The 17731-nt window shown below is 31.3% G+C and overlaps 1 protein-coding gene across 1 annotated transcript; it reads right to left on the bottom strand.

Moving 5' to 3' along the window:
* Nucleotides 1–647: 647 nt before the first annotated feature.
* On the bottom strand, nt 648–4243 carry LOC104217562 (putative leucine-rich repeat receptor-like serine/threonine-protein kinase At2g24130). Its single transcript, XM_009767847.2, has 2 exons — nt 1698–4243; nt 648–1420 (listed from the first exon to the last, which is right to left on the bottom strand). Exons 1-2 carry the CDS (start codon nt 4225–4227, stop codon nt 1026–1028), a joined length of 2925 nt encoding a protein of 974 aa, XP_009766149.2. The 5' UTR covers nt 4228–4243; the 3' UTR covers nt 648–1025.
* Nucleotides 4244–17731: the final 13488 nt, after the last annotated feature.

Below are 17731 nucleotides of genomic sequence, written 5' to 3' on the forward strand. Positions count from 1 at the left end.
ATGGATTAGACCCAATAAATTTTATATGTCTACATTAACTTTTACATATGCAAAGACTCGAATTGGGGGTTCCTCAAGTTTGGGAGACCAGGAATTCTGCCAAAAGTGATCATATTCAAGAAGACATAAATATATGGATATCCATATTATCCGCCGGCTAACTCATTTTTTATCCGTATTGAATATGGATTGGGTCGGATAATTTATTCATTTTTACATTTCCCGTTTTCGATCAACCCATCCAATCTGAACCGACCCGCTCGTTTGCCACTCCTAATCATGATCAAGAAAGAACAAGTCGTAAAAGGATTAAACAAATTAAAATCATTTTTCATGAAAAATGTTTTTAAATTAAAAGTATAATTTAAAAATAATTTTTGAGTATTGAAAGTATTATTTTATTAAAATTATTAGTTTAAGAATATTTTTCTGAAAAATATATATATTAAAGATTAATAATACTCTTAGCAAATTAGGGAGTGCTTAGGTGAAATCTTTAACTAATAAATATTAATATAAAGCTTAAGTATCGGAGCAAGTAATATGAAGTTTAGAGTTAGAATAACGTAAGAAATATGACTTTCGACTATAATTAAGAAAAGTATCATATGTTCCCTGTTATTCTTTTAACAACCAGACACCAGAAATTGACTTCCTCGCGAAAAATAATATTTTCCTCGAAAAGAACTTTTGTCATATCAAACACACTACTTGTGTAGCTCACCTGAAGAAATTTTCAGGATCAAAGCTAAGAAAATGGATCACAATTGAACAAACATAAAAGCTTCTCTAAAATAAGGGGAAAAAAGAAAGAAAAAAAAAACATAGAAATACAATGAAAGAAAAAAGGGCAGGCCGGTGCACTATGCTCCCGTTATGCGCGGGGTCCGAAGAAGGGCCGGACCGCAAGGGTCTATCGTACGTAGTCTTATCCTGCATTTCTGCAAGAGGCTATTTCCAAGGCTCGAACCCGTGAAAGCACTTTAGCATAGTTTCTCTGCTGATGTTTCTAAGATCAAAAACTGTTAATCTTTTGTTGTAACATCTTCAGCAACAAAGTTACAAGGACTTGAAATATATTGCTTTAGCCTGCCAATCTCAAGTGCTACATCCATCATTGTTGGCCTAGTTGAAGGATTATACTGTGTGCACATTAGGCCAAGTTCAATCAACTCGAACACAATATCGCGCCACATCTTGCTATCGGATGGAACTGTGTCACCTTGTGGATATCTTTGTAGTGTTTCGTCAATCATAGGCTCGAGTTTATGTGGATACTGACTCTTTACCCATTCGTGCAAGCTCGAACCTTGTTGAAAAAGAATATCCGTGGGACGTTTTCCTGTCACAATCTCAAGTAAAAGTACTCCAAAGCTATATACATCTCCTTTTGTTGAAGCCCTCTTTCCCATTCCATATTCTGCAATCAATGAAACAGTGAACAGAAACTTAGAACACAATATTAGTTATCATAATAAAGGGCTGATCGATGCACTAAGCTCCCGCTATGCGCGGGGTACAGGGAAGGGTTGAACCACAAGGGTCTATTGTGTGCAGCCTTACCCTGCAATTCTGCAAGAGTTTGTTTTCACGGCTCGAACTTGTGACCTCCTGGTCACATGGCAACAACTTTAACAGTTACGCCAAGGCTTCCCTTCTTAGTTACCATAGTATATGATTTTGTACATTAAACTAACCAGGAGCAATGTAACCAATTGATCCACAAAGTAAGCCATCTGTGGAGTTATAAGAAACTGATTCATCAATGTGATTGATATTTTCCTCAGCAGCTTTTACTAATCTTGAAATACCAAAATCTGTAACCAAAGCTGTCATGTTGTAATCAAGAAGAATGTTGCTCGGTTTTAGGTCACAGTGCACGACTTTAACAGGCGAATAATGGTGGAGATAGGCCACCCCTTCTGCTACATCACTGCAAATGCTAACCACTTGAGCCAAATCCAATTGATGTCTCAGTCCATCACTCGGATACAGATGGTTTTCTAAGCTTCCATTTGACATCAATGGAAAAACAAGAGCTTTGAAATCCGGCCTGCTACATGTTGTTATGATCCTAATCAAATTCCTGTGCCTAGTCCTTTTCAAGATTTGGCATTCCCTTTTAAAGCTCTCTCCAGCTGTTTTTGAGTCAATTACTTTGACAGCTATTCTCATGTTATTTCTTAACACTCCCTTGTAAACACGCCCATATCTACCCGCTCCTATTAGGCTCGAGCTACTAAAACCTCCTGTGGCTTCAATAAGCTGCATATGAGATATTCTTGGGTACTTTTGCTCTTTCTTCTCACCTTGTTCTGTATCTTCAGCTACTTTACCTGTCCATTGGCTTCTGAATTTGGATCTTAAGACCAAAGGGTAGCCAACAATGCAAAATATGGGAGTTATAAGCAATGAAAGGAGGATTGTGATTATGAAATGAAGACTTCTCTTTTTATGGCAGCTTTTCATTCCTTGTATTGAGCCACAAAGCTGGAAATTTCCCAAGAAAGAGGTGACGGTTAATGATGAAAATGTGCCACTATCTGTCACGTTCCCGGAGAAATGGTTGTAGGAAAAGTTGAGCTTTTGCAAAGTTGATGAAACCTGAAAACTTTGTGGTATCTCTCCATTGAATACGTTGAACGAAACGTCAAGTTCCTTAAGGTAAGGCAATCTTCCTATCGATGATGGAAGAGCGCCTTCTAAAGCATTACGCGATAGATTAAGGTATTCAAGAGCAATGCAGCTACCAAGTTGTGAAGGGACAGTAGCTGAGAGATTATTTGAAGACAAATCAATGGCCAACACCATGTCCATTTTGCTAAGTTCTAAGGGAATAGGACCATGTAAATGATTGTTGGACAAGTTAAGATAGATTTTCAAGCTGCTCAAACCAGCAACTTCACTTGGAATTTTGCCTGAGATTCTGTTGTGAGAAAGGTCAAGAATTTCTAAGTTAATGCATTGTCCTAGACTCGAGGGTATCGTTCCAGAGAGCTGATTGTTATGCAACAGAAGTCTTCTCAACTGCGAAAGATTGGAAAAGCCATCGGGGATCAATCCAGAGAGCTTGTTTTTCGACAAATCAAGAAGGCCTAAATGAGAAAGATTCCCAAAAGCAGAAGGAATGACACCCGAGAGTGAGTTATTCGACAGATAAAGCCTCTCGAGTTTTCCCATTTGACACAACTCAAGAGGAATTGTACCATTGAGATGATTACTAGACAAGTTCAAAAGAGTAAGGTTGCCAAGGTTGGAAATTTGTATAGGAATAGTACCATAGATAAGATTATCGTCAAGATGAATCTGTGCAAGGTTTTTGGAGATATTACCAATAATAGGAGGTAATACCCCGCCAAGATTATTTCCAGCTAACTCAAGTTCTTGTAAGTTTGAAGAATTAACTAGGGAAGCAAAAAAAGGCGTCAGGTCAGTATTATTTCTATGGGTAATGAAGTTGTTGTAGGACAAGTAAAGAAATTGTAACTTCGGCATTTTACTTACAATATCAGAAGGAAGCTCACCGCTTAACAAATTCGACTCAATATCAAGCCATTCTAGTTTAGAAGAATTTGAAAGAGATTTAGGTACTTCACCAACAAGATTGTTAGACCAAAGAAGAAGAAACTTCAACTCCTTAAGTTCACATTGATTGTTCATAGGAATTTCACCACTAAGTGAATTATTAGAAAGATCCATATATTGTAAAGAAGCAGAACAATTACAGAACAAAGGCACAGGAATTTCACCAGAAAGATTATTACTTCCTAAATCAAGATACTTCAATTTATGAAGTAGTCCTAACTCAATTGGGATTTTACCATCAAGAAGATTAGAAGACAAACTAAGCTGATTAAGCTTTAAAAGATAGCCTAATTCAGCTGGAATTTTACCTTCAAATAAGTTACCAGATAAATCAAGAATTTGCAAGAATGATAGACCAGATAGAGCAGAAGAAATCGTCCCTCGTAACGAATGGTGACTAAGATCAAGCTCAACAACTCTATTCGTTTTCTGATCACATCCAACTCCAGTCCAGTTGCATAAATGAATGTTAGAAGAATTCCAACTTTCTAATGCATGGTAAGGATCAGAAACTATCCCAGCCATGAATGAAAGAAGCGAGGCGCTATCATTTAAAATCTGATCATTTTTTTGGCCTAAGGCCAAAGAGAAAACCATAATCAAGAAGAAGAAATTGTACTTGGAAAACTTGGAGTAGCCCATTTTTATTGGTATTGCACCAATCATGAGAATTAGAATAGTAAGAAATTAATGGCATTAGCTAGGTGTATATATATGGAAGCTGAGCTTTAGTGTAACCGGTAAAGTTACTGTTATGCGACTAGGAGATCACGGGTTCAAGCCATAGAAACACCCTCTTGCGGAAATGCAGGGTAAGACTGTGTACAACAGGTATATATATATATATATATATATATATATATATATATATACATATGGAAGGAGAGCCCTGACGTAACTGGTAAAGTTATTGGCATGTGACTAGGCAGGGGTATGTAGCGTATTAAATTATTAATGGCGGGTTCAATTGAACCTGTAACTTTTGACGTGGAGTAAAAATTTAGTAAAATTGCAAAAATAATATATTTGAACCCATAACTTTAATAATATAACGGGTTCAATGCTAAAACCCTTAAAAATGAACCCATAAAGTTAAATTCTTGGTCCGCCTCTATGACCAGGAGGTCACGTGTTCGAATCGTAGAAATACCCTCTTGCAGAAATGCAGGGTAAGGCTGCATACAATAGACCCTTGTGTTCCTGCCCTTCCCCAGAACCCGCGCATAACGGAAGCTTAATGCACCGAACGCTTTTCTTTTTTAGGTGTATATGTATATCTATATGTGTGTGTATATGTGGACTTGTCCATAGACGTTATTTTATTATAATAAGTTGATGAAATCTTGAAAATTGTTCAGTGCCATGAAGCAAGGCAAAAGATTAGGAAAAAGAATTAAATATGTTATATTTGTGCCTAACTGCCGTTGAAGAAGGGAACGTTCCGTTTGGCGCCAAAGATTTTTGACTTGAAATATGTTTGTCAAATAGACATGGAACACATGTGAACGTGTCTAAATGCCACTTGTGCATTGTTAAATTAAACCGGCATATATTTGATGGCGGATTTAAGTTATATACATCAACAGTGTAAATAATTATTATATTGTCATTGCAACTAGACCCGTCGTAATAAGGTTATTGTCTATTTTTTAGATTATTATATCAAATTCACTACAAATATTTACTTTTCGCAAACTTTTATACACTTTCAGTGCACAAAAATTAAATTTCTTTGATGGTTTACATGTCATTAGGCCTAACCATGAGAAGGTTTAGGAATTACTTGTGGGATTAGTGTATTAATTAGTGGAGGATGAGGTGTGAAGTTGAAGATAATCTAGGTTATAAGCACGCTTAAGTTAAGACAAGGTCTAAGGATAGGATATTTTTGCAAGACAACTCTTTTTTTGGTATATTTGTCGGCTCAAGTGATTTAAAAGATGATGTCATTTTTGGTCTGTTAATGCAGTAGTATTTGGGGTATTATTACTTTTAGTCCGCACCCGAATCTATTTATATCTGGTAGCCAAAAAAATATATATAATTTGTATAATTTTTGTATATAACATACAAAATGTATATATATATAAAATATCTATAAATTTTATACATTTTTTCGACAATTATTTTTACAGCGGCGATATAGTATCATTTTTCCGTAATATTTCCTTTTTGGTTGGTAAGCTTCAATTCTGGGTTAAGTCATGTCCTTTTTTTGTTACTATAGGTTCTTATTATTTGATCACTTTGCTGATGCAACATGCAACAAAACTGTAAAGATTGTAGGTACTTAGTATATCATGGAAAGAAACCCACCTTCTGTTTTATGTATAGTCCTATGTGCATCAAAGTGATAGCAAACGCGAATCAAGAATGTGAACTTTATGGGTTGAATTCGGTATTTTACTATAATTCATTTGATTTATTGGTTTTTCAAAATCAATCATGTGTACTTATTTAGTGAATTTTTTGACATATATAGAGTATTAGAGTATTCGAGTCAAAGCTAATAGATTCAGATGAACCCATATATATCTCACATTCTACATCTTATGGCCCCTGAGCAGTGACGGAGACAAAATTTTCGCTAAGGGGGTTCAAAACAAAAAAAAATTAAATAATTAAAAGAGACTAATTGAACCAACAACCTTATAAAAGAGCTATGTTTTTGGGTTGTGTAAAAGGGATTCAAAATATAGTATATAAAGGCACAAAACGAATTTTATCTTGTATGTAATTTTCTGATAAATGGGGTTCGAATAAACCCCCTTCCGCCCCCTAAATCCGCTCATGCGACCCTGAGTTATAGTTACGCCAACGCCCCCATTAGTAAAGCATGCACTTTCACGAGGCTTGCTGAATTTCTTTATGTGACGGACGACATTGAGTTGATTAATGTTTGTGGTTTTAAGTTTCAAAAAGTTTGTACATGTGAAAAGAAATTCTAATAAATGCATGTAACGTGATTCAGCATCTATTAAGTAATATTTCGAGAATAACTAGTACGTAATTAACATGAGCAAGGGAGTAAACAAGGGAATTATAATGATCTATATTTGTAGAATTGGACATAAAAATAAATGATCAGCAAAACTTAACATGGGAGTTTATAATAATTGCCAACCTCACACAATTTATAATGATTTTCATAGAAAAAAGTATACCTAATTTTTTTGCGTTACAAAACATAGTGCTAGAAGGGACCAGTGAAGGAAATGACTATATGCAAGGAATATACGAATGGTTGTATATATCTTTCAGAATCATCTTTCCACTAAGAATATATATAAACAATAATTCCAGTGCTGCAGAAAGGAATAGGAAGATGGGAAAAAGAAGATAAATATAGGTCTAAGGTTACCTGCAAATTTTCTATTTAAAAGAAAGAATTGTGGAAACTGTGTGTTTTCATTGGGTAGTTGGGCTGCTTAAGACAATCTTAAATGATCACATTGAAATGGATTACCTTATTTTCATTGTGATAGAGCAGTAAGTACTCCTTTATTTTTAATTAAAAATATCGGGTTTGAGCCCTAAATATGAAGTTCCGTTTATTACGGAGCATTTTATTTCCCTATGTAGAACTTTCCGACGCGAATTCAAATTTAATTAGGCCATAGGTGGGTGTCGGACATTGAAGTTGTTGTAGAATAGCTACTTGTTATAAATTAAATGTAGTGTGACTTCCGCTTTTTATACTACCAGGCCTTATTTACTTGTTGTTGTTATTGTTTTTTTGGTCCTTATGTCGTTGTTGTTATTATTAGGATGATTTCTATTGATGATATTGATTTATTATCTATGTTCGTCTTCTTGAGCACAGGATTTTTTGGAAATAACCACTCTACTCCCTCGGAATAAAGATAAGGTTTGCGTCCTCACTACCCTCCCCAAACCCCACTTTTGTTGTTAAATGTAGTGTGAATTTGAGGTATTTTCATTGGATAGTGGAGATGCTACTTAAGACGATCTTAAATGATCACATTGAAGCTGTTGTAGAATATCTATTTGTCACTCCCTCCGGTTCATTTTAATTAATTTTTTGACTTTTTTATGGTCCACAATATTTGATTTTTTTCAAATATTAGAAGAAATTAATTTCTTTTTTTTAAAGTTGACCTTAGAGTAAAAAGCCTAGGAGTATTTGTTATATTTTCAATGAATAAATTAAGCCTAATTTAGTCAATTTTATTTTTAATTAATACTAAAAGGTGATTTTCTTTATATATGTGAAAACAATAAAAGAAAAACAGTTAAAGCGGAGGGAGTATTAAAAAAGTGTAGTGTGAGTATATCTTTAGAGTTTGAGGTATCTTTTAGAAATGGCTAGTTGTTACTACAAAAATGTTGAGTACATTTCATCATGATTTTGTTTTTATTTATTTAAGTTGTCATAGAATTTAGAGCGGCTGCTTCTTATACTAAGAAAATGTAAAAAAGTGTACATATTTTGAGAATAACAAATATTATAGAATGCCTACTTGTTACTAAGAAATGAAAAGTATATTCAGCATGATTACAAGCCTGCTTATTTAATTGGCGCATAGTGCAATAGTAGCTATTTTTATTTTATTTTTTATTTTTAAAAAACATGTTAGACATTTCAAATAAATCCAAATTAAAATTATGTGCAAATCCAGAATAGAGTAACCCTTACGGGAGGAAGAAAAAGGGCAGTCCGGTGCACGAAGCATATCGCGTTCACGTAGAGTTTGAATGCAATCATTATTGGCTGATTCTATGGCTCGAAGTCGTAACCTATAAGTCATATGGAGGCAATTTTATCACTACTCCGTGACCTACAAATCACAAGAAGACGCTTACATGAGGAAATATGATTATAAATTATATATAGCCCTTGTTTAAAGTGAGAATTAGGACAAAGACTTGGAGGCACTAAATCTTGAATCAAAAGAAAACAATATTTTGAATAGTGCACCATACAAATACATTGAATAGTAAACCAAAGTTGACGCTGGATTTAATTTTAATGCTTCTTATTTGAGGCACATTTGTTTACTCATGAATATGAAAATTAAAGTTAAACTGTCCAATTTCTTGTTTTTTTTTTCTAGTACTGCTGAAACTATAAGAAACTCAAAAGTAACAATAAAAGTTTGGAAAAAGATTAGGTTGACATCAACAAATCAAAAACATTCTTGATTACACATTATTTTAGCAACTTGCCTTCAATCTTTTTGGAGTGACAACGAAGGTCAAGAGAATGATTTCTCACATTAATCGAAGACGTCAGAAAGTGTATAATCACTTTATATTGTCTTTCTTTTAATGTTTTTTACACTTTTTAAGAAAGACGGTCGTCGTAATAAATGATGGATCTAACTCACACCCCAAAAGCTAGTTCGAAGGGAGGAGGATTGCTCAACCATTATAAGGAGACTAGGGATTTCATCCCGGTCAAATATGAGATTCATTCCATTCATCAACCTCTCTCACGCCCAGATCCGTATATTTTGTCTGAGGGCATGCATTCCCTCCCCCTCCCCCCCACACCTTCTGGGGACTACATCGATCACGAGCTTAACTCTGATACCATATCAAAATAAATCTTGAGTCTAACTTCACGTCAAAAACTAGCTTATAGGAAGGAGGATTGCTCAAGCCTTATAAGGAGACTAGGGATCTCATCCCGATCCGATATGGGATTCATTCCATTCATCACCCTCTCTCACGCCCAGATCTGTATATTCTGTCTAGGGGCATTCTGCCCCCTTCTTTTGGGGGCCCATATTGATCAAGGGCCTAGTCTAATATCATATCAAGGGAAGAGGATGACCAAGCCATATAAGGAGACTAGGGATCTCATCCTGGTCCGATATGGATTCATTCCATTCATCACCCTCTCTCACGCCCAGATCTGTATATTCTGTCCGAGGGCATTCCCCCCCTCCCCTTCTGGGGGCCTACATCGATCATGGGCCTAATAATAATTCTTGAGTCTAACTCCACTACAAAAGCAAGTTCTAAGGGAGGAGGATTGCCCAAGCCTTATAAGGAGACTATGGATCTCATCTCGGTCCGATATGGGATTCATTCCATTCATCATACTCTCTACTCTCTCACGCTTAGATCCGTATATTCTGTCCGAGGGCATTCCGCCCCTCTTCTGGGGGCCCCATCGATCACAGGCCTGGTTGGATATCTTATCAAAATAAATCTTGAGTCTAATTTCACCCCAGAAGCTAGCTCGAAGCCAGGAGGATTGCGCAAGTTTTATAAGGAGGCCAAGAATCTCATCCCGGACCGATATGGTTTTCATTCCATTCATCAATAGTTCATAACTTTAAAATAACGAAAGTTCAGATTTAAGAAAAGCAGATTTTGTACAACGACTTGGTTAACAAATATAAAAGGGGTCATTGTAATAATAATTTCATTAAAGTGATATCGTTATTGTATTATTTGACCATTGTTTTAAGCTGTGAAGACTTAAAATGCGTGACCATAATCTATATAATATTAAAAGGAGAGTAATATGCATTGTGGTTAAGCCAAGGGGCAAGCTAAAATGAAGCCACTTGGCAATTTTAGGACAACATTAATAATTAAAAATTATAAATGGAAACATAATTAATGAAAGTAGTTTAATAAATTTTATACATAATCCAAATAGATCTTAGACAAATCCAATATTTATATCTATATTTATATTTATATGTATATTTGTAAATATATATATATATATATATATATATATATATATATATATATATATATATATATATATATATATATATATATATATATATATTGATTCACTCATAGATTTTCTTCTATATTAGCTAGAAATATGGAGGTAAAAAATTAATTAAAAACTAGAATAAAAAAATAAAAAATATAGAAGATATAAATTGAGATAAGCTATGACTATTTGCACTTTGGAGTGATAAAATAAAATTAAATTTACTTACGATATTAAAAATTTATTGAGTTTAAAAATTAAATAAATTCAAGCAGCAAATTAAAATCTTACATAAAGTATACAAATTATTTAAAAGGTAAAAAAATTAAATAATCCAGAAAAAATATTTTAATAACAAGACTAATAAAGTCATATTAATATTGATAAATCATGCAAACGAATATTTTATACGTAAATATTACTGCAACATTTAGATATAATGTGTTCAAATAATTAAGAAAATATTTTGTTGTGATTAATATTTGAATTGAATGCAGTTAATTTAAATTTGAAAGCATAACATACTTTTTTAAAATGCGGTCCAAATTAGAAAATAGAATGCTAAAAATTATTTGAATTTGAGATGAGAAAGTTTTTAAATTTTTATCAATATTATATTAGAATGAGTGTGATAGAAATATATATTAAATTCAAATAAGCCAATAAAAATTCACATGACAATGTAATAATATTAGTTATTGAATAATATAATATTAAAAATAAATAATAAATAGAGAAAAAATTAAAATTCAGATTTTTTATCATAGAGAAAAGGTAAAACTTATTTAAATTTGAGATGAGAAATTTTTTATATTATGATAAGAAAAGTCATAATATGGATAAGTCCACATAACTCAAGTCTAATAGATAAAATCAAAAACTAAAATATTGAATAATAAAAATAAGTTAGAGATAATGTGAGGAAAATTGTAAATCATAAGTTTAGAAAATAAAATAAATGTAAATACAAAATACTTAAAAAATTTAAAATTTTTGAGAAATATATTAAAAACAAAATAAATATTTATTTTATGATTACAAAAATTTATATATATTAATAAATAGAAAAAAAATAAAAATTTAGATTTTTTATCATAGATAAAAGGGTAAAATTTATTTAAATTTGAGATGAGAAAGTTTTTTATATTATGATAAAAAAAGTCATAATATGGATAAGTCCACATAACTCAAGTCTAATAGATAAATTCAAAAACTAAAATATTGAATAATAAAAATAAATTACAGATAATGTGAGGAAATTTGTAAATCATAAGTTTAGAAAATAAAATAAATGTAAATATACAATACTTAAAAATATTATTAAAACTTAAAAAATTAAAATTTTCGAGAAATATTTTTAAAACAAAATAAATATTTATTTTATGATTACAAATTTATATATATATATATATATATATATATATATATTAATAAATAGAGAAAAATAAAAATTTAGATTTTTTATTATAGAGAAAAGGGTAAAACTTATTTAAATTTGAGATGAGAAAGTTTTTTTATATTATGATAAGAAAAATCATAATATGGATAAGTCCACATAACTCAAGTCTAATAGATAAAATCAAAAACTAAAATATTGAATAATAAAAATAAATTAGAGATAATGTGAGGAAATTTGTAAATCATAAGTTTAGAAAATAAAATAAATGTAAATATACAATACTTAAAAATATTATCAAAACTTAAAGTTTTTTAAATTTTCGATAAATATTTTCAAAACAAAATAAATATTTATTTTATAATTACAAAAATTTATATATATTTATCTATATTATATTAAGAATAGTAGTGATAATAATATTAAATAAAGTTACAAATTAATGAAAAGCCACATAAAACGTAATAAAACTATATATTAGATTAAAAAATAGCAATTAATTTATTAAAAATTTACTATTAGAAAGAAAGGTAAAGACTATTTGAATTTGAGACTAGAAAGTTTTTAAAACTATATTGAGAATGCTCAAACTATGGAGAATACCACGAAATTGAAATCTTATTTATGAAAAATAAAAAAACAAATACATATTTAAAAATACATAATACAGGTACTAATGAAAATTAGAAATTAAATTTGAATCTTAAAACTAAAAGAAAAATAATTTACGTAAAGAAATAAAATGATAGTGAAAATATTACTACAATAGTTAGATATAATGTATTCAAACAATTAAGAAAATATTTTCCTATGATTAATATATGAATTGAGTGCAGTTAGTTTAAGTTTGAAAGCAAAGCATAATATTTTGAAATTGCGGTCCAATTTACAACATAGAATTATAAGAATTATTTAAATTTAAGATAAGATTTTTTTATTTCATAATTTTTTTTATTTTTGAAAATATCATGTAAAGAAATAAAACAATAAAAATATTACTACAATATTTAGATATAATATGTTCAAACAATTAAGAAAACATTTTCTATGATTAAATTAAAATTTTAAAAATATAAATTAATTTCTAATATAGGTAATTTTACTAATGATAATTAAAAATTAAATTTGTATCTTAAAACTAAAAAGAAAAGAAAATTTAACTGCATCTAATACAAAAATAATTATAAGAGAACTCAATATATTTGGAACGTAATAATCAAATAACTTATGTATTAATATTTTAGACTAATTCAAAGTTACAATTTAAAATAAAATATGATATTATTTTGATTATAGGTAAAATATTAATATAAAAATAATTTAAAATATAGTAGGGAAGAGATGTATAAAAAAATAAAGTTAGTGTGATTTATACTTTAAATTAATGGAAAAATAAATAAATTAAATAATTAAATTATATTTAAAAATATTAATGATAAATTTAAATGATAAAAAAATTTCGAATAAGAGGATACAAGCATAAAAATATACCAAATTTCAAGAATAAAATATTTATATTTATTAAAGACTATTAAAAAGATAATAAGCAAGATATTAATTAAATTATTAAGCTAATAAAAAAATTATATGACAGTATAATAATATTAAATAATACAATAACTATAAGAAAAGAACAAAAATAAAAAAGAATTTGCATAAAATGATGTGATGAATAAGACATATTTGACTTTCAGTCAAAAACAAAGTGATAATAAGAATTTTCTTAAAATAATATGATATAATGTGCTCAAACAACACAGATCACAACATGACATATTTAGTATTTTTTAATATTGACACCAAAACGAAATACAAGTACTAAAATCAAGGAATTAGGTTGCTACAAATAAAATAAAAGTTGTCTACTACGAGATTTGAATAATATTTCATATCTTGCTTCAAAATTAATATCTAATGTTATATAATTTTTATATGAAAGGTTTATATTTTAAGGTTATTTGCACATAATTCAAACAACATAGATTACAATTTGACATAATATGTGTTCGCGCATCGCGCGAGTACTAATACTAGTTATTTATTTAAAAAAAAAAAAAGTCTCAGAAAAGTATAAAAGTGAAAGAGAGTTAATTACGTTCTTGATTTCAAAGACTAAGTCCGTTCGCCGCGTATATTAATTGATTATAATAATCCACTAGGCATAGTTGACGTATGCCTCTCATTTAGAAACAAAATTTTTTCAGTACGTCTATTAGATGTTTAAATGTTTATTTGGATTTGGATATTGATTACTCTTTATTTTTGAGATAAAATTATCAATCTTTTGGTGGAATCAACTTTATCAAAATTCTAATCGATATTTTTCAATACGTCTATTAGATGATAAGCTCAAAACTAAAAGCACTTTCTTAAATTTCAAAGAAAATAAGATGTTATTTCATATTTTATCACCAAACTTTCGCTGATTATCTTGAGGTTTATTTTGCCGTGACACAATCAAATAACAAAAGTCTGAAACGTGGACTTCAGGTGATATCTGCCTAACTATATTAAGAAGAAATTGCAGGAAGAAAAGGAAACTCTCTGTTACACAAATAGCCGGTCATATTCAATGTTTACTTTTTTTAGTCGATATATATATATATATATATATATATATATATATATATAATACATTAATTATACACGGTTATACATATATTACACATGAATTATATATAGATTATACACAGTGACGGATCCAGGATTTTAAAGTCGTAGGTTCTCACTGATAAAAATTTTGAAAGAAGCGAAAAAAAAAGTTTAGTTATGGGTGCTCAATCAATACTTATCTAAATAATTTTATAATTACCTATACAGATTTACTAAATCTTGTCAAAGATAATGGGTGCTTGAGCACCCAAAATCAGCATGTAGATCCGCCCCTCATTATACATCTGCTAGCTATTTTAAGTTTAAAAGAGTAGGTAGGAGGCTATTTCGGTTGATTCTTTTATATAAATTAATCATGGTTAAGCAAAATAAGTTTATTCTTGGAATGACGTAATTTAATTATAGCATGTTTGGCTGTGCTGCTTTTCGGACAAAAGTTTTTTTTTCAAAGTTAAGGTGTTTGGCCAACTTTTGGAAGAAAAATATTCCATTTGAGTAGAAGCAGAAGCGATAAGCAGAAAAATGTAACTTCTCCCGAAAATTATTTTTTTGAAAAGCACTTCTAAGAAAAATACACTTAGAATTTTTTTTAAAAGTTTAGCCAAATACTAATTGTTTCACAAAAGTACTTTTCAAATTAATTATCCGATTACAATTTGCTTTTTACTAAAGCACCTTTTTTAAAAATACTTTTAAAAATAAGTTGCTTTTAAAAGCACGGTCAAACATGCTATTAGTAGAGTTTCTACGAGAAAATCTCACTTTATACCCATTAAGCCCAAACTATTTACCCTTAAATACACAAACCCAAACTATTTACTTTTCCTACCTATGCAACCAAGACTATTAACCTGGCCCGTAGCTATTTACCTTCGCATTTGAAGTACAGGATGTTAAAACATCTAACTTCATTTTTGCAAGTTTACTTGGTGTAGACTTAAATGGATCTACTTCTCCTCTACCAGATCGATCTTCATTAAGTGGATCAAACCCCAACTGTTGCTCTACCTCCTCTTCTTATGATTTTTATGTGTGCATGAAGACCCACCATTGTTGAGCTTGAAGCTCCAGAATTTGAAATTTTATTTTGAAGATTTATTGTTTGATTCGATGTAGGTGCTATAAAATATTGCTTATTGTATCTTCGGGTAAGCTTCCCAAATCTAAATTTTATGCGTATTTGAATATCTACCATTGTTGGGCTTGAAGCTCAATTTTATTTTTGAAGATTTCTTGTTTGATTCAAAGTGTGTGCTGTTAAATATTGCTTATAGTACCTTCTGGAAGTTCATACTGAAATTTGATAGCATTTAAAGCTGAATTTGAGGTGATTGAGATTGAAATTTTCACCTGAAAATCGAAGAAGAACACAACTACCAAATAGTATACCGCTACGGTATACAATATGTGTGATGACCCTAAAGGTCATCTCTTGTTTTAAAAGTCAAAACTGTGTTCCGAGGTCTTGAAAATCTCTTTTTATCTCACCTTGATATGCGTGCGCAGTCCGGACGCATTTCCGGAAAGCTTTTATGTGAAATTTTAGAAAAATAATGAAATTGGCCTTTAAAATTAATTAAAGTTGATTGTGGTCAACATTCTTGGTAAACAGACCCGGACCCGTGATCCGATGGTCCCGTAGGGTCCGTAGTAAAATATGGGACTTGGGCATATGCCCGGAATCGAATTTCGAGGTCCCAAGCCCGAGAAAAGAATTTTTAAAGAAAATTATTTGCTGGAAAATATAAAGGCTTTTAGGAGTGAAATGATGAATTTTCTTGATGGTATCGGGCCCGTATCTTAGTTCCGGAGCCCGGTACAGATTTAAAATAATAATTAAGTCGAATCTATAAAATTTGGTAAGAATCAGATTTGAATTGGTATAAATCGGGCCCTTAGTTGAGAAAATAGAAATTTCAATGTTCTTGAAGAATTTCATGAATTTGAGGTTAAATTCGTAGTTGTTGGTGTTATTTTGATGATTTGATCGCACGAGCAAGTCTATATGATGTTATTAGACTTGCGTGCATGTTTGGTTTGGAGCCCCGAGGGCTCGGGTGAGTTTTGATAGTCTACGGAGTGAATTTGGACTTAGAAAAATTGTTGCAGGTTCCAGTTCTGGTATGGGCCTCTGATCTCGCAATTTGGTATGGGCCTCTGATCTCGCAATCGCAATTGCGAGATCAGGGATCACAATTGCGAAGTCTGTTAGTTTGGTAATTGCGAGGGGTTGATCGCAATTGCGAAAGCCCTAGTCAGCCTTGCTCGCATTTGCGAGCATTCTTCGCAAATGCGAAGGCCTCAGTAAGTCCTAGTTGTCGCAAATGCGACAATTTCTTCGCAATTTCGAAGACATCAGATTCTCAAAGGGTTCGCAATTGCAAACCCCTGGTCGCAATTGCGACATCTGCACCTGATAAGTGGGATTTTTGACGGGATTTTCTTCATTTTTCAAACTCTTTCAAACCCTAAGCTCTCTTGGGCGATTTTCCAAAGAAAGGTTCTTCGCCAAATCATAGGTAAACAATTTCTAACTTATTTTCTTCAATCTATAACATCTTTTTACATGATTTCACTTCAAAATCTAGGGTTTTTCATGGGAAATTGGGTATTTTTGGGTAGAAGTTAGGATTTTCAAATTTTGGAAATTTGGACCTCAATTTGAGGTTCGATTTCAAAACTAATTACATATTTTAGTTCGTGAGTGAATGGGTGATCGAGTTTAGGTTTGAACTTCGGGTTTTGACCAAGCGGGTCTATGGTCAATTTTTGACTTTTTGGGAAAAACAATGGGAAATCTATTTTCATGCATTAGAATTGGTTTATTTAGCATATATTAATGTTATTAAGTAAATTGTGACTAGATACAAGTGAATTGGAAGTGGAACCGAGAGGTAAAACGGTAGTTGAGGCTTAATTTTGTTCGCGGAATCGAGGTAAGTGTTTGGCCTGACCTTAGCTTGAGGGAATAGGAGTTGTGATTTATTTGCAATGTGTTTGTATCGAGTACTACATATAGGTATGGTGACGAGTATCTACATGTTGGTGTCAAGCATGCCCGTGAGTCTTATATCATGATTTTGTGAACGTATTATGTACCAATCATGCTCAATTGATGATTAGTAATGTTGAACAAAGTTTATGATTGTTTCTTGATAATTGACTATTGATGAGTATTGACTCAAATCGAAGTTTCATTTTTGTAAAAAAATTGTTGAAACGAGATTGTTTATAGTTGAATCCCTTGTCGGGATGTTTTGTTGATATTGTTGATTCCCTTGCTGGGATGTTATTGTTGATATTGTTGATTCCCTTGCTGGGACATATTGTTTTCTATTGTTTGGGTGAGGAAGAGTGTAAAGCACAAAGAGTAATGTCGTGCATGATGTTGTGAAAGAGTGTAAAGCATGAAGGGTGATGCCGTGTCGATATTA

The sequence above is a fragment of the Nicotiana sylvestris genome, chromosome 11, assembly GCF_000393655.2.
Source record: "Nicotiana sylvestris chromosome 11, ASM39365v2, whole genome shotgun sequence".
Taxonomy (NCBI): Eukaryota; Viridiplantae; Streptophyta; class Magnoliopsida; order Solanales; family Solanaceae; genus Nicotiana; species Nicotiana sylvestris.

Coding starts and splice junctions, on each gene's coding strand:
- LOC104217562 (XM_009767847.2), bottom strand. CDS start 4,227: ATGGGCTACTCCAAGTTTTCCAAGTACAATTTCTTCTTCTTGATTATG. Junction 1,421..1,697: donor AATTGGTTACATTGCTCCTG/GTTAGTTTAATG, acceptor CATTGATTGCAG/AATATGGAATGGGAAAGAGG.